Raw genomic sequence first — 27,057 nt, forward strand, 5'->3', positions numbered from 1 at the left:
TGGTTCCTGGTGAGGAGCCCAGCTGGCACAGGAAGGATTTCTGCTGGTTTGCTTGGAGAGCAAGCGTCAGTGCGGGGAGAGAGCAGTCAGAAAGCTTCAGAAAGCAGCTTCTGGATGGGTTTCCTTGGCTGTTTTCCAGCCCAGGCTCTCTCCAAGCTGATCCCTACCTGTGCTGGGCTGGACAGGAGGACCCTGCTCTTCCCACCCTCCCACCCAGTGCAGGGTCTGACCCACTGGAGCTGGTTTTCTGGACTTCACCGCTCTAAAATCCCATCCAGCAACTCATCACACAAAAACGTTGGGTTTTTTTTCTGGGTGGTTTCCCAGCAGCTCAGCACAGAGAGAGCTGGAGCTTCAGCCTCTGAAGCCACTCTCCTGCCCCACATCCCCAGCACAGATATGTGGCCATCGGCTGGAGTAATGAGCTCTAATTAATAACCAGCCCTCCTAATTACTCTCTAGAGCCGGTTAATTGCTTTCTCCTCCCCACTTTGCTGATGCACAAGGAGGGAGATTAGCCAGGGAAGAAAGAGTGACTGGGGAGGAAAACAGGGAGGCAGGACCCAAATAGAGAAGTGTGGGAGCTACCAGGGAAGGAAAACAGGTTTGAAAAGCCAGAAAGCAGGGACGGAGAAGAAGTTTGCACAGCAAAAGAAGGAGGTGAAGAGTTGGTGCTTCCTGCATGGTGTCAGGGCAGGAAGAGGCAGAGTCAGCCTGGGAAGGGATGAGGACCCCCTGATCCAGTCCATCTCCTCCAGCTGAGCCCTCTCTGGAGGGAGGACACGAATCCAGCTTTGTGGGAGGGTTAAGGAGGACCACTCCCTTCTACCAAAAAGGAGAAGAAGCCTTGTCTGTCTCCTGCCCTGGCAGCATCCCCAGCCTGTGCACACACAGCTGTACCTGCTTTGCTGGCCCCATGCCCATCACCTCCAGCTCCTCAGGCAGGGGGCTGTGGTTCCCCCAAGCCCCTCTAGCCTGGCAGAGGGTCATGCAGAGATGTTATCCACCTAAATTACAGATGCGGGCAGGACTGGGGTGTTTGGGGTCAGCCCTGCTGAGGAAGGTCACCCGTGACCACAGCCTGGGGATGGGATGCTTGGAGCTCTCCTGAGGAGCAGGGAAGCTCCGAGGGAAGAGAAGCCTCTTCTGATGTTATGGTCTGGTTTGAAGCACACTGAAGCTTGTTTGCCTTTTGTTCCCTTGATGCGCGGCCACCGGCTCCAGCAAAGGCAAAGAGAAAATGAAGGACCACAAGTAGGTTGGATCTCCTTGCTCCTTCTCCTGCTTCTCGCTTCCAGCTTTCCTTCCTAGCTCGTGTTCTGGCTGATCCCACACGTGGTGTCCTCTCCCTTTCTCTAAATCTGAGTTTGGCAGCTCTGGAGGAGCTTAGGTCTCTTGGATGTGTGGCCTGAGGTCTCAGAGCCTGCAGGGAATATTTATCTACAGCAAAAGCCAAATGTAAAAGACAGCCTTGGGATGGTCCCTGGACAGCCTGGCCAGGGCTCAGGGCAGGAGAGCGTCTGGGCACAGGTCATTAGCACAGGGCTGGGCAAACAGGGCTTAGCACCAGCTTCACAGCTCTTGTGCCCATGGGTCATCCATGTAGATGAGTTTCTTCAGGTCCTGCCTTCCTTTTATCCCTAGCTGTTTGTACTGATACCAGACCAGAGTCTCCCAGCTCTCTGGCTGAGCAGATCTGCTGAAATTTAAGCTTGAGTCTCTTGCAAGCACAGTCTCATCTCCTGCTCTCCAGGGGATGATCCCTGCAGCCACCACAGGGCACTTCCCAATCAGGGAGGTCTCTTCTGGCTCCTATTTATCCCCAGCTTCATCTGAAGGGCCAGTTTATGGCAGTATCCTACTGATGGACCTGCAAAGAAATAAGCCATGGAAACTCTGTTCCCTGCTCCCAACTCCCCAGTAAAAAGCAATGATTAAAATATCCTTTTTTTGGCCATGAATAATTAACCAGTAACCTGCAACCTTATCTTTAACTAGAAGCTGGCCAGGAGAGAGACTGCTTCCACCACCCTGCCCGTGCCTCAAAATCTGCCTGTCCCTCCAGGCTCCCCTCCTGGAGAGGCAATGATTAAAATATCCTTTTTTTGGCCATGAATAATTAACCAGTAACCTGCAACCTTATCTTTAACTAGAAGCTGGCCAGGAGAGAGACTGCTTCCACCACCCTGCCCGTGCCTCAAAATCTGCCTGTCCCTCCAGGCTCCCCTCCTGGAGAGCCCTTCGGGAGAAACCCTAAAGGACAAAGCCAAGTGCTTTTGGGAGGATTTGTGCTCCACTGTCAACTGCAGATAATTCATCTGCTCAATCCCATATTAGACACTGGAAAATCCAAAGGGGGAGCAGTGTGGGAGGTTGGGTGGATACTCTGGTGTCTAATAGAGTTTGAAGCTTGCTTGGAGGCTTGTCCCTACTGGGGAACAGTGTGTAGGTCTTGGGTTCTTCACCCTCAAACTTACAAGACTCCTAGTGTTGACTCTGCTGCCCATCTGGGTTGCAATGGGCACTGGTTTGGAGGGGAGGGGGCAGCAGCATCCTGTCCAGCATCTCAGTTCTTTGGGAAACCAGGCTAAACCCAGGCTTAGGCAAAGCGGGGGGGGCTCTCAGTGCCACCACCCAGCCTGTGTAGGCATCTCAGGTTCACGGGTCCTCATGTAATATTCATCCGGGGACGGTGTCAGCTCTCCGCCAGCACCAGCTTCCCATCCGCGCCATCGGATGCCCGGCAGGACCAGCGGAGGGGTTGGCACCACCTTTGTTTAACACTGCAAAGACCTTGCTGTGCCCGGAGAGGAGCTTGGCTAGGGTCCCCATTCCTGCTGGGTCCCAGGATGGCCACCCTACACTAGACGTGCCACTGCCCGCTCTCCTGTTTCAGCTGAGCTCTTCCAGCATCTCCTCCTGGGGGATACCAAGTCCTGGATGGCCGGCGGGTGAAGGTAGTACCCCCAAGGGATGGGAAGGGAAGGGGGGTTGTGTGGGATGTGTTGGTCCTCTTCTGGCTTGGAAAAGGTGACAGAAGGGGCTTGGGAAGGGGCTAGGTGTCAAGGGTGAGCCACTGGCATCTGCCTCTGAGCATCTGGGATGGTTCCTTCCTCATCCTTCACTTGCTTCTTCCCTTCTCCTCAGCACATATCAAGTATGCTGAAACCAAGACACCACCAAAAATCGACTTTCCTTCTCTTTTTTTTCCCCTCCTCTTTTTTTTCTTTCTTTTTTTTTTCCTTCTTTTTTTTTTTTTTCCCTTCTTTTTTTTTTTTTCCCCTTCTTTTTTTAATTTTTTTTCCTGTTTCTCGGTGACCTCCAAACTCCGCTGTTCCCTAGATACTTACCTCCCTGGGTCTCCAGTCCACTGCAAAAATACCAGTAAGGGCAGTGGTGAAGGAAGGAGGCAGTACCAGACGTGGTGACTGGGGGTGGGAAGAGCAGCAGGGAGACGTGGCTGGGGTGTGGGCAGGGGGACAGCCCCTCACGTTTTATGCCACTGAGGGACCTTGTGCCCTCTGGACTCTCCTCTCCGAACCAGCTCCAGCTGAGGCTCATCCCATGGAAGTGCTAGAGGCTGTTGGGCCGTTTCCCATTTCTGGGGCCTTTTCTGCAGTAAATCTGCCTTTGGGGACATGTAAGAGGCTTCTGCAGCCCCGAGTCCCCAGCACCTTCTCTGAGGCTCAGCTGGCAGCGAGGAGTCACCATGCCAGGAGGGGATGGGGGTGACACCAGATCCCAAGTGCATCCCTCTGGAAGGAGCTGGGTTGTGCTGGTGCTGCTGGGACGGGTCTCAGTGAATGTTCCTTGGACCAGGTGCTTAATCCCAGTCTTGACCCAAAACCAGCTTCATATTTTTATTGATTGGGACATCAGATACTGTGCTACCCAGGAGCCAGTGTCCTCACTGCTCATGTGAGGACCTTGTTATTTTGGGTCCTGGTAGAGGACCTAAAGTGTCCTCTAGTGTCCCCAAAGAGCCTACCAGTGTCTTCCCTGGAGAGTCCTACTGGCTCCATCACCGATTGCTCTTCTGCATTGATTTACTTCCCAAGGAACCTCAGAAATTCCTGGCACAGATAGAGTGATTTTATCGCTAACCATCTACAAACCAGTTGCCCACCTGCCAGCTTTGGGGCTGGTGGGACTTTTTTTTTTCCCCTCCATTTTAACTAAATTAATTGGAAAGAAGGGAATGTCATGTAACAGGCCCTGGAGGTGTGCTGTCTTCTGGAGGGGCTGGATTTCCCACACTCAGCGGTGGAGAGTGGTCTCAGAGCAGAGTTTCTCAGCCTGAGCTGTTATTACAGCATTTGATCATGAAAAAAAAAAAAAAAAAGAGTTTGCAAATAGCTTAAAAGTGTTACTTCCCTCGTAGCAACTCGAGGCAAATGTTCCCTGGCAGGACTGCAGATACAGAAACCCACCCTCATCTTTCTTCCTTCTGTCCATCAAGAAACTGCCCTTTTCGCTGAGGATCCCGTGAATTAATCACAGCTCCCAGAGACTGCCTCGAGCCCTCAGCATTGCTTTAGTCCCAATTAAACCTCGGCTGTAAATAAATTCCTGTGCCTTCTGCTGGCCTGCTGCCCCGATCGAATTCCCCCCTCCCTTGGTGAATACATTATCCTCCTATTCTCCTTAATTTTCTTCTCGTTTGCTCTGGCTCCGTGAGCAGCCTGTAAACTTCCACTTGTTATTTAAGACAACAAAAGCATCGGGCTGGCTGCAATGACAGAATTTCACTGGTTTGCAAAAAAATCCAAAGGTGCAACTTCATCCTTTGGCCCCTGCCAGAGGTGATCAAAGCTGAGACAGGAGGATCCTGTGGTTTTGGTGTTGTCACTGGGCTCATGGGCAGCACATCCCAATCCTGCTGCTTCCAGGGCTGGTGCTGAGCCCTGGATCCCCTGCCCTGGCAGGCAGCTTAGAGCTGAGGTCCAGGCTTGGGGTTGAGGTCCAGGTGTGAAGGTGAGATCCAGGCTTGGAGTTGAGGTCCATGCTGGACATAGGGTCCAGGCTTGCAGTTGAGGTCCAGGTGTGAAGGTGAGGTCCAGGCTTGGGGTTGAGGTCCATGCTGGACGTAGGGTCCAGGCTTGGAGTTGAGGTCCAGGTGTGGAGGTGCAGTCCAGGCCGGAGGTGCCGTTCCCCCTTGCTTCCAAGATGGCCCAAGAAAGTGCAGTCCAGGCTGGAGGTGCAGTTCCCCCTTGCTTCCAAGATGGCCCAAGAACATGTCCATCAAGCCTTCAAGGTTTTTGCAAAGAGCAACACTTACAGATAATTGGAATTTTCCATGAAAAAAAAAAGTCCCTTTCAGCTTTACCACCTTCTCCTTTTGGGACAGTCACAGGCCATTGCCTTCAAGTCTCTCTCCAGCTCTTTAACTCTAGAACAGGGTTATCCTATGGTCTGACTTGTGCTTCTTGCTGGTGTCAGTTCTGCAGATACTATGGAAGATTTTTCCTACTGAGGTTTTGGGTGAGTCTTCAGGCTAAAAATCTGTGTTACATCCAGACTCCATAACTTTCACCAGGGTAACTCAGAACCTCCCTCCTCTTTGCAACAGCAATGTGGACTTACCTCCAAATAACGGGGACTGGCCTCCTGAAAATATCTGCAAGGCTTTTACTGTCTTTAACAGTCTCTGCCCGTTTGCAGGATCTGCAGCTGAGAGCAATCCAGATTGCGGGGCAGAAATCCTGTCATTTACCAAATGTTGTGTTTGTGTATATTTGCTGTACATGAAAATAACAAACACTGAGTAACACAGGAGTCCAGACTGTCCATGCTGTTGTGGTTGTGTGGGCTCATTTCTGAGCTGGAGTGATGGTCCTAGCCCTGCTGAAGCACTTGGAGCTAGAAGTTATACTGCTTAAACGCACCTTACAATGATGGATATTTTTAGAAAGCGACTGGAAAGCCGTTCTCCCAGCAGCAGAGATGGGACCCATGGGTCAGGGGGAAGAGTTGGTTGTGTTTTCTCCCAAGCTGAGGCATCCCCTGAGACAAAAGAAAGGAGACCCAAGACTCAAAAGGCCGTGCTTTTAGCTGTGACCTTGACTCTGCCCTGTTTGCAGCAGCCTCTGCTTGGTCTTTCTGCTGATGTTTCCTCTCTTGCTTTTGAGCTGTGAAAGGCTCCTCCTCTTCCCACCCCAATGTCCCAGAAAGCAGCACTGAAATGTACTAATTGATGTTTGTGGGTTGTTGGTTTTTTTTCTCTTTCTCTCTTCTTCCAGAGCTGGGAAAGGAGTTTTTTCAGCCATGAAGCTTGGCAAGACGCGTCCGTCAAAGGATGACCATCGGAAACAAGGTATGTCATTCCAGGGAGGAGACTGTTCCCTTCTCCGGTGCTTCTCTTTGGGTGTCCTCCACATCCCAGGAAGGCACCTGAGACACCCCGTAGACTCATAGAATGGTTTGGGCAGGAAGGGACCTTAAAGCCCCCCCAGTGCCACCTCCTGCCCTGGGCAGGGACACCTCCCACCACACCAGGTTGCTCCAAGCCCCTCCAACCTGGCCTTGAACCCCTCCAGAGATGGGGCAGCCACAGCTTCTCTGGGCAACCTGGGCCAGGCTCTCACCACCTTCACAGAAAAGAATTTCTTCCTAATACCTCATCTAAATCTCCCCTCTTTCAATTTATAACCATTCCCACTTGTCCTATCACTACAGGACTTGATAAAAAATCTGTCCCCAAAGTGGCTTGTGTTGGGCACAGCCAGTCAGTAACTTGTGGATTAGACACAGAGTGTTGGGTGCTCAGGAGGAGAGACGGAGAGAGGGGGTCCGTGGGGAAATGGGGAGTAGGAACTGATGGAAGGGAATTTCCCTCTGAAAGCTTTGCCAGATATCACCCACCTTGTGTTGACACCTGAGCAACATGCAGGCACCTTCCAGCTTATTTGGCCAGGTTGGATGGGTCTAGTGAGAGGTGTCCCTGCCCAGGGCAGGGGGGTTGAAACTGGATGGTCTTTAAGGTTTCTTCCAACCCAAACCGTTCTATAGTTTTTAGGGATGATTTCCAAATGTGACAATGTGAAGCTGGGTTTAGTCCTTGCTGGGTGCAGGCTGCAGTGGCGGCACCACCAAAGGAAGGGCTCAGCTGCTGCGGGCGTTGAAATCGGATGCCTTTCTGGAAACGCACGGGGAGGGTCAACCATCGGAAATTCGTCCTTGTTTCCATTCAGACCAAAGGATTGGGTTTCAACGGCAAAGAAATGGGGGAATGCTTGCGGGCAAGGACAAAGCGTTGCTTTAGGTAGTGTGTCCAGGCAAATCTCTGCTGATTTTCAGCCAGGATGGAGGATGGGAAGAGGGGAATTTGGCCTGGGATGTGAGAGTGGATAGAGGCATTGGCTGGCAGCCTGAGGGAAGGCATGGCGTTGGAACCTCGGTGGCCTCCCTCTCTCCTCAGTGCTTGGATGTTCATCCCGTGGTTAAAGCTTCATGCAAAGACATGGGGAAAACAGCTGAGATGCAAAGGCTGGAGCAGGGCGTGCTGGCAGGTAGTAGAGGGCCTTCAAAGATGGAGATTTACCTGGGAACTGTTGGGGACGGTGGTGACAGAGCTGCTTTATTGCATGGTGTGGTCAGTGACATGCAGCCATGGGGCTCCTTCTTCCACCTTCCCCCTCCTTCTCTGCACTCCCTGGCAGCTGATATGAACATGGCAATTGCTTCTTCCAGTTTCAACTGGAAATATCCAAAACCAGGCTGGACGGGGCTTTGGGCAACCTGGTCCAGTGAGAGGTGTCCCTGCCCAGGGCAGGGGGCTGGTACTGGATGATCTTCAAGATCCCTTCCAACCCAAACATCCACGTATCTCTGGTTTTCAGACACCCTCCTCTCTCAGCCTCAGTGCTGTGTCAGTTGTGGTTCCTGCCCTTGATCTGGCCAGCTGGTGGTGGAATGGGGTGGATGGTTGGCATCCTCCCATCAGACTTCACACTGCAGCACTCATCAAGCTTCCCCAGGGTCAATCATTGACGTGCAAGCAAGGGAGGTACTAGCACAACGTGTCTGATTGCAAAAGCCTTTTCCCATAACTTCCCAGGAGGGGAACCACCTGTTGGCCAAGCCAGCATCCTTCTTCTACCATGGGATGCTCTCCTTTAAGCCATCCCATGCAGACTACTGGTCCTGCTCGGGTCAAACAGACCCACTGAGTGACCAAAAATCAAGCTGGGAGGGTGTTGGTCTCACTGCCCACCCGCATGAGGGTCCTTAGGTCCTGCTTAGGTCCTTCCCAGTTGCTGTGGCTCTGACTCAATCTCAAAAACTCCCAGTTGAGTTGAGGAAATCCTGTCCCCACCCAACCTGCAGCACTGTGTCTCTCCAACCTGCTGGAAAGCTTTTCCTAACATCCAGCCTTCATCTCCCTCGCTTCAGGTGAAGCCCATGTTATCTCAGAAAACCAGGCCAGAATATAGTGGAAAAACCCAATTTCTGGTCTCCTGGAGCATGCCAACCTCCTGGAGCAAGCTACAAGCTCGCCCGGGTTAGTAAAGAGACAGGGAACCTGCTTCCCAGGAGCACTATGGGTGGATTTGGTGCTACCCCACTGTGCCACCAAAGCAAACCAGTGACCTAACAGCTGTGCTGATGGTTTTGGCCCAATATTTTAAAAAAAAAACATTGCTGCTTAGTGGTCATTTCTTGACCAGAGCAAAGGTGGGAGGGGCAGGCAGGACACGCACATGGACTTGCACAAGAAAGGAGAATCTCAGCAACTTCTTCCAATAGAAACACAGACCGGTGGACAAGGCAGCTGTCTCAGTGCCAACAGGATCTGGGGTCTCAACCAATTTTTCTTCTTGGGAAATGACCCTTTTCTCCGCAGTTTTCAGACCTGTCTACCCCAAAGCTAGATGGTTGGTTGTCTTTGCAACTGCTCTTCTGGCACTTAGAGCTGCAACGCTTGCCCGAATGCTCTTTCAACCTTTGAAGTCTGGGGTGTTTGTTATTTTTCCATTTTCTTTTTTTGCCCTCACAAAGCCATACGCCGGCAAACTGCCCAGGTGGGATAATGTGTCACAGGAGGCAATACCTCTCTTTTTTAATCCCTTTTTAGACCAGGTTGTCTGTGACCTGACCTGGTGACTATTGTTCTTTCTATTATCAGGGGGAGGATGATAGGACGTATTGGTTACCTTTCTCTTCGCCTTTAATTATTCACCGAGTGGAAACAATAAGAGACATTCTTTTGTCTCCTTTATGCAGATGAACCTGCTGTTTTGGAGGCGGAAGACCTGGACCGAAAAGCCATGAGACAGGCATGTGGCCTGGAGCCAGACACCATCTCCTTGGCCTCCGTCACGGCTGTCACCACCAATGTCTCAAATAAAAGGTGAGGTCCAGGCGTGAGCTTGTCCAAGCCAGGAGGTGAGGACACGCTGGCACGCACCCCACAGCCTGGTGTCCCATGGGGTGAGATATGTTGGAAATCACACTGGCCCATGCAGTCGGTGGGTTTTTTAGGCAATACCTGACCTGCTTCGAAGAGCACCAGCATTCAGTGGTGTTTCATGGCCCCCAGGGTTTGTGTTCCTCAGATTCCAAGAGGGTAGGAGCTTCAAGGAGTGACCCTGCAAATCATAGAATGGTTAGAGTTGGAAAGGACCTTAAAGCTCATCTAGTTCCACCCTCCTGCCCTGGGCAGGGACACCTCCCACTAGACCAGATTGCTCAGAGCCCCATCCAACCTGGTCTTGAACACTTGAAATGTTCTTCAATGGCTCTTGCTTGAAGCAAGTCCATCTGTGGTTTGACTGAGGGTTTCTTCTGCCCCTTCAAAGGTCCAAGCCTGACATCAAAATGGAGCCGAGTGCTGGGAGGCCGATGGATTACCAGGTAGGTGACAATGTTGTGTCCCCAACCTCAGCTCATGGGGGTGACAACTCAGAGGGTGGACGAACCCTTTTGCAGGGAACAAGTTTGTGATGGATTTCAATGCCCTACAGTCACAGAGAATGACTTCCCAAAAGCTGACATTTAAAAGGTCAAGTGATAAGCTCAAGATTCATAATTAAGTGGTTTTGCTCTCCATCATGTGAAGCCCAGAAAGCCCAAATTAACTTGTGATTGAAACAGGCTGCTTCCATACATTTCATAGAATCATGGAATGGTTTGGGTGGGAAGGGACCATAACCCCCCCCCCAGTCCCACCCCCTGCCCTGGGCAGGGACACCAGGTTGCTCCAAGCCCCCTCCAACCTGCCCTTCAACCCCTCCAGGGATGGGGCAGCCACAGCTTCTCGAAGCCAGGAGGTGAGGACACGCTGGCACGCACCCCACAGCCTGGTGTCCCATGGGGTGAGATATGTTGGAAATCACACTGGCCCATGCAGTCGGTGGGTTTTTTAGGCAATACCTGACCTGCTTCGAAGAGCACCAGCATTCAGTGGTGTTTCATGGCCCCCAGGGTTTGTGTTCCTCAGATTCCAAGAGGGTAGGAGCTTCAAGGAGTGACCCTGCAAATCATAGAATGGTTAGAGTTGGAAAGGACCTTAAAGCTAATCTAGTTCCACCCCCCTGCCCTGGGCAGGGACACCTCCCACTAGACCAGATTGCTCAGAGCCCCATCCAACCTGGTCTTGAACACTTGAAATGTTCTTCAATGGCTCTTGCTTGAAGCAAGTCCATCTGTGGTTTGACTGAGGGTTTCTTCTGCCCCTCCAAAGGTCCAAGCCTGACATCAAAATGGAGCCGAGTGCTGGGAGGCCGATGGATTACCAGGTAGGTGACAACGTTGTGTACCCAACCTCAGCTCATGGGGGTGACAACCCAGAGGGTGGACGAACCCTTTTGCAGGGAACAAGTTTGTGATGGATTTTGATCCCCTGCAGTCACAGAGAATGACTTCCCAAAAGCTGGCATTTAAAAGGTCAAGCGATAAACTCAAGATTCATAATTAAGTGGTTTTTCTCTCTATCATGTGAAGCCCAGAAAGCCCAAATTAACTTGTGATCGAAACAGGCCGCTTCCAATACATTTCATAGAATCACAGAATGGTTTGGGTGGGGAGGGACCTTAAAGCCCCCCCAGTGCCACCCCCCTGTTTGACTTTACAGTTCACATGAAGCCCCCCATGCTCTGGGGCTGAGTCATACCCAAGAGCTTTCAACGTGCTGGTTAGTGTTCAAGGTTGGTGAGCCCTGGCTGGCCGTAGGCTGCTTACTGGGTTTCCTCGAACAGGCTGGTACGTGGCTGCTGTTCAGCGATGCTCCGTTCCTGCCACTTTATCTAGAGCTGGAAGAACTGCACGTTTAGTTTCCCAAGGCTCAGATGGTCCCTGCTGCTCCCTTTTCTGTTATTAGTTGGTGGCAGCGTGATTCCTAAATTGGCTCCTCTTCCCATTTTCACCAAGTCGTGCTAATTCAGCAGCAATTCAGCTTTATGTCCTCACCTCTCAGCACAGCAACACATTCCTGGGGTTATCTCAGAACAATGCAAATAATAATGATTTTTGTTAGAGATTTATGGCAGAACATTCACAGTGCCTGCTGCAGCCTGAATTTGTGAGGCTTATAGGGAATGACCATGCTTGGTTCAGGAGGGGGGAACATAAAGAACATCAAGAGAAAGGGGAAGGTGCAAAACAAATTGCAACCAAAAGGAACATAGAGCCCTCAGAGGCTCTGCTGTCCTTTACCACCTGCCTTTTAGGAGCAATAGAATAGAATAGAACATTTCAGTAGAAAAGGACCTACAACGATCACCTAGTCCAACCCTTTGTGCTTTCTAGCAGAAGCGAGTGACGCCAGATGGGGTCTCACCAACCGAGCTCTGCTCCCCCAGCTGAGTTAAATCCATTTGACTTTACAGCTCACATGAAGCCCCCCATGCTCTGGGGCTGAAGAAACAGGGATGCCTGGGGTTTTCTGCATCCCACCCCATGTTGCAGCATGCTCAGGCTGGTCCAAGGAGCCTGGTGTCTTTGGTGTGACCAGTAGACCCCAGAGGTCTGAAAATGGCTTAAAAAATGGGAGATGGGGAGACAGGGGTTACAGCAGCAAGGGGCATCTGGTGCTGCTCTCAGAAGGTGCCCAAATCCCTCTCCCCAGGTCAGCATCACCATCATTGAGGCCCGGCAGCTGGTTGGGCTCAACATGGACCCAGTGGTCTGTGTGGAGGTTGGAGAGGAGAAGAAATACACATCCATGAAGGAATCAACCAATTGCCCATACTACAACGAGGTGGGTCTGTCCTCCGGTGACGTTCATAGCTACCCACTCCTTGGGGTCTGCTTTGCTGTTAGTCAAGTAAATGTAATTTCTTGTCACTTGGCCTTTTTGCTTTATTTCTTCTGTCACCTCTTGTCAGAGTAAGATGAAATCTTAAACCACACAGAAGGAGAAATGAAGCCTTTTGCCCTCTGGTATTTTGCAAAGAATGGTAAAAAGTGCACCCACTTGATCTGTGCTAAATTCTTCTCAGTTTTTCTAAGTCTAGTTCCTCAGACTGCAGAGGCTGTCAGTGCTGGGGCTCACACGGGTCCATCCCTGCTGTGCCTTGTGCTATTGAATGCTCCTCTGGGCAGTCACAGCTTCTCCAGCTGGAGCACGTGCCAAAATACTGCCTTTCAACCCAAAAAGGAGCTCACCCCAGCTCTCCTGCCTTCATGACTGCTCTTTCCCTTTCAGTATTTCGTCTTTGATTTCCACGTTCCCCCAGATGTCATGTTCGACAAGATCATCAAGCTGTCCGTAAGTGAACATGGTTGCCTTGTCCTTTTCCTGGGGCTTTGGAGGAAACCAGCCCGTTTTGCATATGCACTGGGGATGGATTTGACATCCTTGGTGTGAGACCGTCCTCAGTCCTACGAGTCCCACCTCTTTTGCAGACCCCCAGTCCCTCTTTCCGTTGCTGAGCTTCATTGCCGGGTCCACACAGCTCCCCTCCTGCATTTGTTGTCTCCCTCCATGGCTGATCTCTGGTATTTCAGAGCCAGACAGAACTAAACTGTCTCAGGACATGTTTAGACTTGGCAAGAAGTAAGACCTTCCCAAACCTGCCAAGGGATTTCCTGGGGCATGAGACTGGCAGGGCTGTTGTGGAAGTTGTTGGAGGGCCTTAAGGGGGCATCTAGCCTGGTTCTCTGCTCCACAGAAGGATTGAGTCTTTCTGACACCATCCAAAAGGCACCTGAGACCTTAAAGACTTAGAATCATAGAATCATTTAGGTTGGAAAAGACCCTTAAGATCATCGAGTCCAACTGTTAACCCAGCACGGCCAAGTCCACCACTAAGTCCTCCACAGAGGAGGGCGATGAACAAGATTTGCCCATTCACTGACCAAAGCACACTAATTAGGAACACCCTTATCTATGCCATGCACAGACCACACATGTACAATTTCTCCCACAAAGGGAATTAGGTTTCAAGCATCCTAAGGACCCTTTCTTCAAGTAGATGTCCCAGTGTTTGTTGCCCTAGTGTCTGGAAAGCTGCATCTTGTTTCAAAGACTAATTTATTTACATTTTTTCGTATTCAATCCAAGTATACATTTGCTTGCAACACTGCCGACCCCACCATGCCTCTTAGTGTCCTTACACAGACCGAGGTCATGCACAGACCAAGGAAAATGCATCAGAGCCTTTCCCATCTGACACCAAACACCTCTGGAAAGAGCCTGTGCTTCCCAGGCACAGAAAAAAAGTCTTACTCTTTTTCTCCTCTGGATTTCCAGGTGATCCACTCAAAAAACCTCTTGCGCAGCGGGACTCTGGTAGGCTCCTTCAAGATGGACGTTGGAACCGTTTATACTCAGCCTGGTAGGTAAACGTTGTTTGCAACCAGTTCAGCCAAAGAAGGTTGGACCAGATGATCCCTCAGGTCCCTTCCAACCTGCTATTCAATGATTCTGTGATGATTCTGTGATGATTTTAAGTGCCCATTTGCACCAGTGAATAAATGTCCCCACGAGGCAGCCAGGCAGGCGCTAGTTTCCTTGGGTGATGCTTATCCAGCTTTAGTATCTTATATATGAGCAAGTCACTTGGGCTCCTCTGTGGTCAGGAAAGAGCACTCAGCACCCCCAGAGAAGGTTGTGTCCCCCCACCTGAAATCAGGGCTGAGATGCCCTCTGGGTTTGCTGGTGTCTCTCCACTGACCTGCTGAGGAAGGAAGACCAAGGGGACTTGCTTAGGCAAGATATCAACCTTCCTGACAGCTTAAGGTCCAAAATACCTGTGATTTTTTTTTTCCCTTGCGCCTATATGACACCTATTGCAGCACTCTGCCTCTATAAATAAACCTGAGAGCTAAGATGTTGATGAAGCCTCCAGAGTCTGCACTTGAGGGGTTGTCAGCAGATGAGGAGGAGGACCTTAAGGGGGCATCTAGCCTGGTTCTCCGCTCCACAGAAGGATTAAGTCCCTCTAACATCATCCAAAGGCACCTGAGACCTTAAAGACTTAGAATCATAGAATCATTTAGGTTGGAAAAGACCCTTAAAATCATCGAGTCCAACCATGAACCCAGCACTGCCAAGTCCACCCCTAACCCATGTCCCTCCGTACCACATCTTCCCAGCTTTTAAATACCTCCAGGGATGGAGACTTTCAGGGATAGAGACTCCACCCTACTTCAGACATTTCATCCCATTGCTTCTCTGTCTTCAACATGAGATACATCTTCCAAATGAGTTTTTCAGGGGTTTCCATCTGAATTCCTCACACCGGAAGATGTCTCTTATGCATATGGGCAGGTCCCCACATTTGAGTGGGTGCTATGTCTCATTCTGATAAATGGCTGTCTTGTCCCCTGGCTTCCAGAGCACCAGTTCTACCACAAATGGGCCATCCTTTCTGACCCCGAGGATCTCACTGCCGGGTTGAAAGGTTACCTGAAGTGTGACATCGCTGTGGTTGGGAAAGGGGACAACATCAAGACGCCACACAAAGCCAATGAGACAGAGGAGGACGATATTGAAGGGTAAGGATCTGCAGAGCCAGCTTCACGTAGCCTTGCTTGGGAATGACTTTTCATGTCTCTTCACCTTGGATTGTGCGATAGGGACAGCAGCATCCCTTCTGGATGAGGCTGACAGCCCTTCTAGCACCCATATTTACCTTGTGCAATGAAACTAGAGGGACAAAATCAGTTGCTGAGAAGACAGAACGTGGCAGAGCTGTTGCAAATCCAGGCCCTATTGAGTACAAACCTATCATTTCTGTGAGATCAGACCATCTGCTGGTTGTTGAGCTCTCTATACCATCAGCAGCCTGATGTCAACCAACTTGATGGCCCCACTGCTTACCTAATGCTCCTCTTGGCCCTTGGATGGCATGAGGTGTGATGGGGTCTCATCACTTGCTTCCAGGGAGGCCTGGATGAGGTTTCCCAGGCCGTGTGGGTGGGCAGGGCTCTCTGAGTCCCCAGAGCATCTAAAAGGCCATGGAAGAAAAATCAGGAGGGCTTAAAAATTGGTTCCAACCCTATGTGTTGATGTTGCAGGAATCTCCTCCTCCCAGATGGGGTCCCTCCGGAGAGGCAGTGGGCTCGTTTCTACATTAAGATCTATCGAGCGGAGGGGCTTCCCCGTATGAACACCAGCATCATGGCCAATGTGAAGAAGGCGCTCATTGGGGAGAACAAAGACTTGGTAGACCCCTATGTCCAGGTCGTCTTTGCAGGGCAGAAGGTGAGGAAGCTTCATGCAGTTCCAGGGTGACCCTGGGAAGTTACATGAGTAGGACCAGCCATTGTGCAGGTGGCCAGAGATGATATCAGTTATTCTGGCATGTAGATGTGGAGATGCATGGCAAAGCCACCTTGTTCACTACATCTCTCCTCTTTTGCGCAGACTATGATGGATTTGGAGCACTCTCCAGTTAGGGAAAGGAGCTTAGAATCATTGAATCATAGAATTGTTATGGTTGGAAGAGGCCTTTTAATATCATCGAGTCCAACCATCAGCCCAACACTGACAAACCCACCACTGACCCATGTCCCTCAGCACCACGACTGCCCGGCTTTGAGATCCCTCCAGGGATGGTGACTCCACCACTGCCCTGGGCAGCCTCTGCCAAGGCTTGACAACCCTTTCCGTGAAGAAATCATTCCCAATATCCATCCTAAACCTCCCGTGGTGCAATTTGAGGCCGTTTCCTCTTGTCCCATCACCTGTTCCTTGGGAGAGGAGCATCACAAGACAGAATGGATGTCTCAGTGGTCATTAGCAAGGGAGAAGTTCAGGTTGTGAGGGACAGCTTGGGAGCTCAAACCCTTGGTAAACATCTATCTCCTCCCACTCGGTAGGGGAAGACATCTGTACAAAAAAGCAGCTATGAGCCTCTCTGGAACGAGCAAATAGTCTTCACAGAAATGTTCCCCCCGTTGTGCAAGCGGATAAAGATCCAGATCCGAGACTCAGACAAAGTCAATGATGTGGCCATTGGTACCCATTTCATTGATTTGCGGAAGATCTCTAATGAAGGAGACAAAGGTAAGGTGGGGGGCAGGCTGATCTACCTTCTTCGTGGTAGAGAGACATCCCTTTGGCAGAGAATTAAGCAAAATAACCTGGGCTCCTTCCCCACTCCTGGAGATAGCTACTTCTTGGTGCCCAGCTGGAGAGACTTTGATTCACTGCAGTGGTATTCTGAGGTCACTGGACACACACTCTGAAAACCAAGCCCCGTCACAAGCCTCCAGTCCAATACCTGAAAGCAAAGACATCCAAGAACAACTTGCCCTTCCAAAAAAATTTGTTGCCATGAATGGATGTGTATCTGACAGGGTCCCCCATTCACACACACGTGAGCACACCAGAACACGTGGGCAAGAGCAATGTGAAACCAAAGATGGCTCTAGGAAGGAGACTAATGGGGTGTTCTTTTGTCTTGACCCTCACTTGGGGTAACTTGCCCAATGGGAGACTCACCTCTGTCTTTGGGCTGGTGCCCTGCGCAGTCCCCATCACTGCCACCATGACAAAACTGCCTCCATGCATGGTTGCAAACATGCATTTCCGTGCACGGACAGGTGCATATTGAAGCCCATGTCACTGTATGTAGACCAATCCATGACTGAGGAGTTACCCTGAGACAAAGACATGCCCTCCTCCTTGTGTATCCCCTTCCCAACGTGCCTGTTTGCTCTGTTGCAGGCTTCCTGCCCACCTTTGGCCCTGCGTGGGTCAACATGTACGGCTCCACTCGGAACTACACCCTGATGGACGAGCACCAAGAGTTGAACGAGGGTCTGGGTGAAGGCGTCTCCTTCCGGGCCAGGCTTTTGATGAGTCTTGCTGTGGAGATCTTGGACACCACCAACCCAGAGATCAACAGCTCCACCGAGGTGCAAGTCGAGCAGGCCCCATCAGTTGCTGATGTAAGTCGCCCCTAGCCCAACAGCTTCTAGTGCTGACTCTTGGGCCTCTTGGGTTTTTTTGTCATTGGTCTCACAAACCAAGGATTTTATTTATTGTTGTCCCAAGTGTTCTGGATCTGGCAGCACAATGAAAGCAAATCTTGCAAGGATTGCAGATTTTCTGATCATTCAAGTGGTTACCTCTCTTAGAAGTGCTGGATAGAAGAAATATCTGAGAGAGGGAGGATCCTAAACTTTGAAATGTTTCTGCAGTTGGTGTCCCTCTGGCTGACCATGATTTCTCCTGCAGAACTGCACTGGGAAGATGGAGGAGTTCTTTCTCTTCGGAGCCTTCCTGGAAGCTACCATGATCGACAGGAAGATTGGCGACAAACCCATCAACTTCGAGGTCACAATAGGTTGGTTGTTTTTTGGGGAGGGTATTTTTGAAGCATGCCTGGTGGGGAATGCAGGGTCCAAGGCTGAGAGCAGGGTTGACTCCCCATTTTCCATACCAACACGTTCTAGAGCACACAGTGCTCTCAGTTTAGGGAGAAGGTGATGGCCACTTCACCGGCACAAGCTGCGTGGGGCCCCAAATGATCTATGGATTCTGTGCTGTGGCCAGTGGAGCTAGTCCCTCTTTCACCCTGGCTTTGTACCTCCTGAGACTGACCACCAAAGGGAGGGTGTGTATTCTTACCAGCTCAAGAGTGGATATGAGCAGGGGACAGACATCCATCACTAATCTGTGGTTCCTGGACATGGTTTCAGAGAGTTGAACTCTGCTGTGGTTCCTGCGGAGAAAACTTCTCCCCAACCCGAATTAAAGCCAAGAGACTGAGCCCCATCAGAGTTACAGCCCTGTGACTTTGTTTCATGTTTCTTTCCTGAGGTAACTATGGGAACCAGATCGATGGCATGACCAAACCCATGCTACGGAGGAAGAAAGAGGGAGGGGACGGGGAGGAGGAGGAGTCCGAGCTGCTCCAGAACTCAAGTGAGGATGAAGGTGATGAGGATGGAGAGCTGGTCTCTGTTTCCTCGTCTCAGCCCGTGAAGCCCCTGGTCACAGACAGGTAAGCGTGCCTGCCTGCCCATTGAGGTGCCACTGGGCAGAGAGGTAGCTCTCAACTAAGCCATGGTCTGTAGGTGTTCCCACCTGCCCTGGGTGTCAGAGCTCAGAGGTGAAGTCAGTGCCCTCATGGGGCCTGGAGTCATTTGGCCAAAGAGACGTGGGAGCAGCAGTGGGGACCAGATCTCCATCCCCCTGTAAGGGGAGACCACATACCACCTGTAGATATCTTGACTGAGATACCACAGTCTGCCAGCTGAGACACACCCCTCCCTTCATTCCCTACGTTCCTGGTGTTTAACGGAACCAGGACTCGGGAAACTGGGTCCTACCCTGGCTCTGTCCATACTGGGTGTCAGTGAACAAATTGCTTTGCTTTTCTCTGCCTCAGTTTCTCCTGGACATGTTCCTGTGCAACCTGCTCTAGGTGGACCTTCTCTGGCAGGGGGCTGGACTAGATGATCTCCAGAGGTCCCTTCCAACCCCATATCAATCTGTGATTCTGTGTGATTCAGTGAAACGAAGACAATTGTTTTGTGTCCACTTTACAAATTGCTTTTGTGATGTCCAGGCAGCAGTCACCCTAAAGTGCAGATGAGATCCAGAGAGCTGCTGGAGTGATTCTGGTGGGTGCTTCCCATCCCAAGCAGCTGGATCAGAAAGCCCCAAACTGACCAGGATCAGCACACGCACCTCAGGATGTCTGGGCTGGGCTTCAGCCACAGCCCGGATTTGAATACAAAGGACTAGCGCTAAGGAAGGCTAATTGGATTTAACCTGATGAGATATGCTTAAAGTGGATTTTAAGCGTGTTATACCAGCAGATAGATGTTAATAGAATTAACCGTCTGACTTAATTCAATTGGGAAATGAAGCAAATCACGCTGAATCGAGCGTATTTGAGCTCCAGATAGAAGTGTCTACCTGGGGCTTCCCGTACTTGTTCACCAGCTGCCCATCAAAGTGAATGCTCAATGGGGATGAGAAGCACCCATGGATTTTGAGCCTGTCCTCGGACTCTGCCTCTTATGGTCTCTTCCCCCTGTCTCCGTCCCCTGGGCACTGGGAGCCTCATGCTCAACCATGGGGCTCTGCTGACATCTTCTGGCTGGAAGTGCCCTGATGGCTTCAGAAAGATGAGCTGAAGCTCGTTTTTAATTAAGGGTGGTCCCAGGTGCAGCACGGATCATAGAATCACTTTGGTTGGAAGGGACCTTTCAGATCATCGAGTCCAGCTGTCAACCCAGCATTCCCAAGTCCACCACTAACCCATGTCCCTCAGCGCTACATCTGCCCGGCTTTTAAAGACCTCCAGGGATGGCGACTCCACCACTTCCCTGGGCAGCCTCTTCTAACGCTTAATAACCCTTTCAGTGTACAAATTTTTCCTAATATCCATCCTAAACCTCCCCTGGCAGAACTTGAACTGTACCAAGACTCCTACCACTCCATCCCACCAGCATATGGAAACCTCTTAGGTCTGCAAAGAGCAGGATGTCTGCCTCCTCTGAAGGCCAGGACGCTAAAGGAGATGCTCAAAAGCATTCAGAAGAAGAGTGTTAGTATGAGATGGGAGCGTTAACACCATGGAATGTATCCTCTGCCTCCTCTTGCAGGAACTACTTCCACCTGCCGTACTTCGAGAAGAAGCCCTGCATCTACATCAAGAGCTGGTGGCAGGACCAGCGCCGCAGATTGTATAACGCCAACATCATGGACAAGATTGCGGACAAGCTGGTCAGTACCTGCTGGGGAGGGGGGAAGGAGGGAGGGAGACAGCTTGGGGCATGAGGCACCTTCAGGCTCCCTGCACATCTCTGCATCTTGTCACAAAGCAGGGACAAAGAGTGCAAGGACCCATGAGCAAAGTAGTGCCAGAAATGGAGAAGCTTCCCAGTGCTAAACGCTCCACGGTTTGAATGTCCAAATCCTAAGAGCTCATTGAGTTTTCTGTGGGTCGGACCCAGCTGCCCCCAAAAGGGAAGCTTTGTCCCCCCGGGAAAACCACTTTGTATCGCTGAGCCTCCTCCATAATCTTAGATAAATCCCAGGGAGCCTTTGTGACAGCTCCGCGTACTCATTGAGTTTTCTGTGGGTTGGACCCAGCTGCCCCCAAAAAGGGAAGCTTTGTCCCCCCAGGAAAACCACTTTGTATCGCTGAGCCTCCTCCATAATCTTAGATAAATCCCAGGGAGCCTTTGTGACAGCTCCGCGTTAGCAAGGTCATGGCAGGATCTGCAAAGGGGGAATCATAGAATCATAGAATGGTGGGAAGGGACCTTAAAGATCATCTAGTTCCAAACCCCCTGCCCTGGGCAGGGACACTTCCCACTAGAGCAGGTTGCTCAAAGCCCCATCCAGCCTGGCCTTGAACACTTCCAGGGATGGGGCATCCATGACTTCCCTGGGCAACCTGTTCCAGTGCCTCACCACCCTCAAGCCTGGCAGGTCCAGCCAAGATGGGGTAGACCTTGGCCAACAAGCCTCATGGAGCATGGTGGACCCGTTCCTATCACCCAGACCCAGGTCCCTGCAGCCAAATGTGTGCCAGCCCCCTCAGGGCTGCTCTATGTAGGGTTGGACCTTGGGAGACACCTTGCCCCATGGTGGGGCTCTGCCCTACCACCACCTCATTACTTCCCCCCGTTGATGCTGCAGGAGGAAGGACTCAATGATGTGCAGGAAATGATCAAGACAGAGAAGCCGCACCCAGAGCGCCGGCTCCGAGGGGTCCTGGAGGAGCTGAGCAGTGGATGCTTGTGAGTAAAAGATGGGCAAAGGTGGCACACTGCAGATCCCTGCCCTCTGTGGGGCTCTGGGCAAGGCCTTCAGTGTAAGCCTACCTCTCCTTATCCTCTGGATGGTGGGCAACTCTTCCATCGCATTGGCACAAAGCCGTATCACTGTCTTCTGGCTTGGAGCATGGGTGATCTGCACCTCAAAGACCCCAAACCAGGGGTGAAAGCCTCAACCCTGTAACCTCCACAGGCTGGTACCTGATCAGCACTTACTTCCCATGCAAGACACTCACCATTGGGTGCAAATGGGCCACTTGGCCCTGATTGCATTGCAGACTGGGGGGGAATGAGGACATTTTCCTCCAGGGAGGTGCTTTCCTGCTGGCAGAGATCCATCGAGAGACGGCTCCTTGGGGAGAGTCTGCAGGGTCCCACAGGGATTCATGCTACTGAATCCTCCTTTCCCACCAGGCGCTTCGTGACATTGGCTGACAAGGACCAGCACCATTCTTCACGCACCAGGCTGGACCGAGAGAGGCTCAAGTCCTGCATGCGGGAGCTGGTGAGCGGGATTCAACCGGGTGGGGAGGGGGATTCATGAGCTGGACCTTGTCAATGTGGTGGGGAGCTTTGCTCCTTAGGCGTGCTGGTTTCCAGTCTCCGTGGAGTGAGGGTTTAAGGTTTATTTGTGAAGAGAGAAGCCCAAGACCACTTGGGTCTTAGAATCATAGAATCATTTAGGTTGGAAAAGATCTTTAAGATCATGGAGTCCAACCATCAACCCAACACTGACAAACCCACCACTGACCCATGTCCCTCAGCACCACGTCTGCCCGGTTTTTCAATCCCTCCAGGGATGGGGACTCCACCACTGCCCTGGGCAGCCTCTGCCAAGGCTTGACAACACTTTTGGGCAGGACATTGTCCCCAATCTCCATCCTAAACCTCCCCTGGTGCAACTAGAGGCAATTTCCTCTTGTCCCATCGCCCGTTCCTTGGGAGAAGAGACTGACCCCCCCTGGCTACACCCTCCTTCAGGGAGTTGTAGAGAGTGAGAAGGTCTCCCCTCAGCCTCCTTTTCTCCAGGCTGAACACCCCCAGCTCCCTCAGCCGCTCCTCACAAGACTTGTGCTCCAGACCCCTCACCAGCTCTGTTGCTCTTCTCTGGACACACTCCAGCGCCTCAAGATCTTTCTCGTCATGAGGGGCCCAAAACTGGACCCAGCACTTGAGGTGGGGCCTCACCAGTGCCCTGTACAGGGGGACCATCCCTGTCCTTCTCCTGCTGGCCACACTGTTCCTGATACAGGCCAGGATGCTGGTGGCCTTCTTGGCCACCTGGGCACTTGAGTCCACACTCCCTTCCACCACACTCTGCTTTGCCTTGGAAAGAAATCCAAGAGTAGAGAGGAGGAGATCCATTGCCGTCAAACAGCTGAGGAAGCTGGGAAGAAATGATTTAGGGGGACCCTGCAGACCAGAGCTGCTCCAGGGATAGATATGGCCTTAGATATTTGGAGCTGGTAGCCCAGCTCCTTGCAAAGGAGTTAGATGTGCAAAAGAGGTGTACAAAGAGTGGGTGGCTTATCCACCTGGCATGGCCAAGGACACCAGCTTCAGTAGCCAGCAGCATCCCACAGAGTGATGAATTTAACCCGTGAAAGCCTCCACATCCCCTTTTCTGCACTGTCAGGTTCTGAATTACAGCAGTGCTCCTTTCTGCTCTTGCTCACATGATGTCCTGGGCTCCCTTTTAACCACAGGAGAACATGGGGCAGCAAGCCACCACTCTGCGGTCGCAGGTGAAGAAGAACACCATGAAAGACAAGCTGAAGCTGGTGCAGAACTTCCTGCAGAAGCTCCGGTTCCTGGCGGATGAGGTGAGTCCCCCTGCACGGAGAGAGGGTGTGAGCTGGACCAGCAGCCTGGGGTGGATGGAGACCTCTCTGCAGACCCTGTAGGTGGGAGAGGTCCCCAGTCTTGTGCAAGGAGCCAGTCCGAGTCTACACACTGCCCCATGCCTCCAGGCTTGCCCATGCTCTGCTGGGTTGGAACGAGTCAGCCCTCAAACCAATTTGTGAGCCCTTCCCACCTACTAACAGGGCTGGGTCCTCTTGCAGATGAGCTGAGGGCAGTTTTTCCCACCTCAGCCATGGCCAGGCCATGCAGTTCCCTGGGGGATCAGTGATTGGAAAGTAGGACTTTTAATCCAAAATTATTATTATTTTTTTTAAATTAGAATAAATGTAAATTCCAGTTTCTTTCCTGCACGTCTTCCCCCAGCTGAGCTTAGCCCTGAGAAGTGGAAGTGGGAGGGTCAAAACAATTTCAGCGGCCCTAATGTGGCAATAGGTGCATCCATCTCCCGTGGCATCTGTTGAATTTGCCTTTGGAAGGTCTCCAGCCCCGCTGGTGCCTCGGTGTTCAAGAGCTGAGACACCGACAGGGCTCTTCGCTGCTGTTCACAGCCCCAGCACACCATTCCTGACATCTTCATCTGGATGATGAGCAACAACAAGCGCATCGCCTACGCCCGAGTCCCTTCTAAGGATATCCTCTACTCCATTGTGGATGAGGAGATGGGCAAGGACTGCGCCAAAGTGAAGACCCTCTTCCTCAAGGTGCCGGTTTGTCTTTCCTGGGGGGAACCGCAGCCCCAAGGAGGGAGATGGAGAAAGGACAGACTGGGAGGATTGGAGATGGAGATGAGAGAACTGGGTATCTAGTTTTTCTGGGCCTTGAATATTTGGCAAAACAGACCCGTGTCCTACTGGTAGGGGTGGAAGTCTGTTGCTAGGAGGTGTGAACCACTGATTTCACCCAGCCTGGTCGGTAAGAAATGTCTGGAAGGATAGCAATGTTTGATCCAGACACAGAAGAGGATGCTGGCTTAGAAAGAGAAAGCCAGTATGTTGGGAAGAAGATAGTGCATGAGATGGAGTAGTGTCATGATCCAAAATGATGAGGGGTGGGTCCTTGATTTTAAGGGGCAGCAGTAAAAGCAATATACCAGGAGGAGCTGGATGCTGCCAGAGGTGGTCTGTCATCTCTAAGGCCTTCCCTATAGCCATGTAAACTCTTCTGTCCTTTGTACCCAGCTACCCGGGAAGCGGGGGTTTGGACCTGCTGGCTGGACAGTTCAGGCCAAGATGGAGATGTACTTGTGGCTGGGCCTCAACAAACAGCGCAAAGACTTTTTGAGTGGCCTGCCCTGTGGCTTTGAGGAGAAGAAGACCACCAGAGGCCAAAACCTGCCATCCTTCCCACCCATCAGCCTCCTTTACACCAGTAAGAACCTCCTGCCTGCGGTGGGTCTGGGCACAAGACATGGAGAGGGCAGGAGGGAGCCTGGCTGGACGCCACTTGGACCAAGGGCTTCCAAGAGCTAAGGGAGAAATAATTCCAGTTGTACCAGTGTGAGGTCCATGGGGAGCTGGGGTCGGGAGCTGTGCACCCTCTTCTTTACCCCATCCAGAGCTGTCATTCTACACATGGTGAACAGGATGCTGAGGAAGTCCATATCCATCTGGGACTCATGCTTTGAGCCTATATCCTTCATCAGTGCTGGCCCAAGACCTCTCTCGACAGGCTGAGCCCCATGGCTGTGCTCCAAGGTTGCGTATCGAGCTGTCTCACTTCCCCTCTTTCTTGCAGAGAAGCAGGTTTTCCAGCTGCGAGCCCACATGTACCAAGCCAGGAGTTTATTTGCAGCTGACAGCAGTGGCCTTTCAGATCCCTTCGCACGAGTCTTCTTCATCTCCCAGAGCCAATGCACCGAGGTAAACGCCATCTCCTGACCTGGAGGGCTGGGTGAGGCTCTGGCATTGCACGTCCTATCAGCTCTTCGTCCTGCTCCCCTTCCACAGGTCTCAGGACAGCTAGTGAATCAAGGATTAGGTTGATCATGGGGTCCTGGGGTGGGAAAGTAGCCACCACAGTGGGGCTTGAGTGCCTCCAGGATCCCCTTCCACAGGAGCACCTTCACAACATGTCCCCCACACCCATGTCCCTGTGGCCACGATTCACCTGCCTGGTTAGGAGAAACGGGAGCATGTTGAAGTGTTTCTTGTGTCTTCCCTTCCTGGGCTGAGGACTGCCAAGCTTTAGCAAGCCTGTCAGAGGCTGGAAATAATTGATGTCTGCTTTCCTGCTGTTGGGTTGGGTTTTTTTCTCAGAAGAGTCCTTGGGAGATACCCCATGTTCCAAAAAAATGTGCAGCAGCCCACTTGTGCTACCAGGCTGAGACCAACAGCTGGTGTGCTGCCCCTCCCAGGGTCTTAGCCCCTCTCTGGAGCCCTAAGTCTCTCTACCATTCTTCCAGGTTCTCAATGAGACCCTTTGCCCCACCTGGGACCAGCTGCTGGTCTTTGACAATGTGGAGCTCTATGGAGAAGCTCATGAGATGCGGGATGACCCTCCCATAATTGTCATTGAGATCTACGACCAGGATACAGTGGTAAGATGAATCCCAGCAAAGGAAAATGTTCATGATTTGGATGCTGTGATCACTTCTGAGTCAGAGGCCTGGCAGATGGTGCCACTTTTCTCCTGACTCTTGGAAGATGGTCCCAGCAACATATCTCCCATAGCATGAGCAGCCTCTGCTACTCATTAGACCTCAGACTCAATTATATCTTATTTTTGGAGAGGGAAGCAAGAGCTTTTGTGAGGCTGGAGGCAAGAAGGACATTACCTGAGTCTTTGCCCTTGGAAAAGCTGCTCAGCTCTGGCCTCCTTGCTGTCCAGCCGTAGGCCACCTCCTTCACCTTACTTGTAGAAGCCAGGAGTGAAAGCTGTCGCTGAGCTTTGGTGTCCCAGGCCCACTGGGACTTGTTCTGACCACAATGGGGAGAGCTGTGGGGCTGACTTGGAAGACCTCGCGTTGGGTCAGCAAACCCAAGTGCTCTCTTTGCCTCTCCAGGGCAAAGCTGACTTCATGGGCCGCACCTTTGCCAAGCCGGTGGTGAAGATGTCAGATGAGCACTACTGCCCCCCACGCTTCCCCCCACAGCTGGAGTACTACCAGATCTACCGGGGCAACTCCACAGCAGGCGACCTGCTGGCTGCCTTCGAGCTGCTCCAGGTACCAGCTGGCCAAAGCCACCCCAGACTGAGGGAGGGAAAGGTTGGGATGGAGGCTTGCAAGGGACTGGGGATTAGTCCATGTTTATATATCTCAGGTGTTGCAAAGAGCAGGTAGTTCATACAGCCTAGAAAAGCTCAAAAGGGTTTAGCACAGCTACCAACCCAGTGAGAGGGCAGGTTCTGCCCAGTTATGCTGGTCACGATGATGTCCTACTGGACAGGACACCCCACTGAAGTGTTGCATTAGCCCAAACTCTCTGTCATCACTGGGATACGGGAAATGCTAATGGGAGTCCTGGAGTTGTTGGAAATGCGTGCTGGGAACAGGCAGGGCCTGGGGAGGGCAACCCTTGGGGATTATGTGCTGCCTCTACCTCTGGGTCTCCGCTTTATTTCAATGGAGACTTTCCTGTACATGCCTGTCTGTCTGACATGTCCTGAGATGCCCTGTAATGATGGTGAGACCAGGGCAGCCTTGCGGGCTGCTGCTGAGCCTGGTGTCCCACTCCCCAAGGGGCTTTTCCCATCCCCTTTGTCTGCCTGGGAAGGTCATCATCCAAGCCTTTTTTACCCCCAGGTTGCCTTGCAGTGGGGTGGTTTCTCTAGGCAATGGCTCACATGGGACATTTGATCTCCCTTGTACCCTGTGTTTGAAACAGGACCTGGAATCATAGAATCACAGAATGGTTTGGGTGGGAAGGGACCTTAAAGCCCCCCCAGTGCCACCCCCTGCCCTGGGCAGGGACACCTCCCACCACACCAGGTTGCTCCAAGCCCCCTCCAACCTGCCCTTGAACCCCTCCAGGGATGGGGCAGCCACAGCTTCTCGGGCCAACCTGGGCC

At 51.8% G+C, this 27,057-nt stretch overlaps 1 protein-coding gene across 8 annotated transcripts in view; it reads left to right on the forward strand.

Moving 5' to 3' along the window:
* OTOF (otoferlin) overlaps positions 1-27,057 on the forward strand; it is a 75,074-nt gene that overhangs the window by 27,868 nt on the left and 20,149 nt on the right. For 7 of the 8 annotated variants that reach the window (XM_014962807.1, XM_014962801.1, XM_014962804.1 and 4 more), the window contains exons 3-23: positions 6,240-6,313; positions 9,223-9,349; positions 9,798-9,852; positions 12,065-12,196; positions 12,644-12,706; positions 13,691-13,775; positions 14,778-14,937; positions 15,460-15,646; positions 16,264-16,450; positions 17,114-17,337; positions 17,627-17,735; positions 18,212-18,395; positions 20,008-20,128; positions 21,050-21,150; positions 21,601-21,691; positions 22,893-23,009; positions 23,598-23,750; positions 24,228-24,417; positions 24,784-24,908; positions 25,451-25,585; positions 26,051-26,212. In XM_014962807.1, the coding sequence (XP_014818293.1) occupies positions 6,240-6,313; positions 9,223-9,349; positions 9,798-9,852; positions 12,065-12,196; positions 12,644-12,706; positions 13,691-13,775; positions 14,778-14,937; positions 15,460-15,646; positions 16,264-16,450; positions 17,114-17,337; positions 17,627-17,735; positions 18,212-18,395; positions 20,008-20,128; positions 21,050-21,150; positions 21,601-21,691; positions 22,893-23,009; positions 23,598-23,750; positions 24,228-24,417; positions 24,784-24,908; positions 25,451-25,585; positions 26,051-26,212 (2,782 nt within the window). Of the gene's footprint in view, positions 1-6,239; positions 6,314-9,222; positions 9,350-9,797; positions 9,853-10,681; positions 10,737-12,064; positions 12,197-12,643; positions 12,707-13,690; positions 13,776-14,777; positions 14,938-15,459; positions 15,647-16,263; positions 16,451-17,113; positions 17,338-17,626; positions 17,736-18,211; positions 18,396-20,007; positions 20,129-21,049; positions 21,151-21,600; positions 21,692-22,892; positions 23,010-23,597; positions 23,751-24,227; positions 24,418-24,783; positions 24,909-25,450; positions 25,586-26,050; positions 26,213-27,057 lie in introns of all 8 variants that reach the window. The other variant, XM_014962802.1, reaches the window with a different exon arrangement.

This window comes from Calidris pugnax, unplaced genomic scaffold (genome assembly GCF_001431845.1).
Source record: "Calidris pugnax isolate Ruff unplaced genomic scaffold, ASM143184v1 scaffold558, whole genome shotgun sequence".
Taxonomy (NCBI): Eukaryota; Metazoa; Chordata; class Aves; order Charadriiformes; family Scolopacidae; genus Calidris; species Calidris pugnax.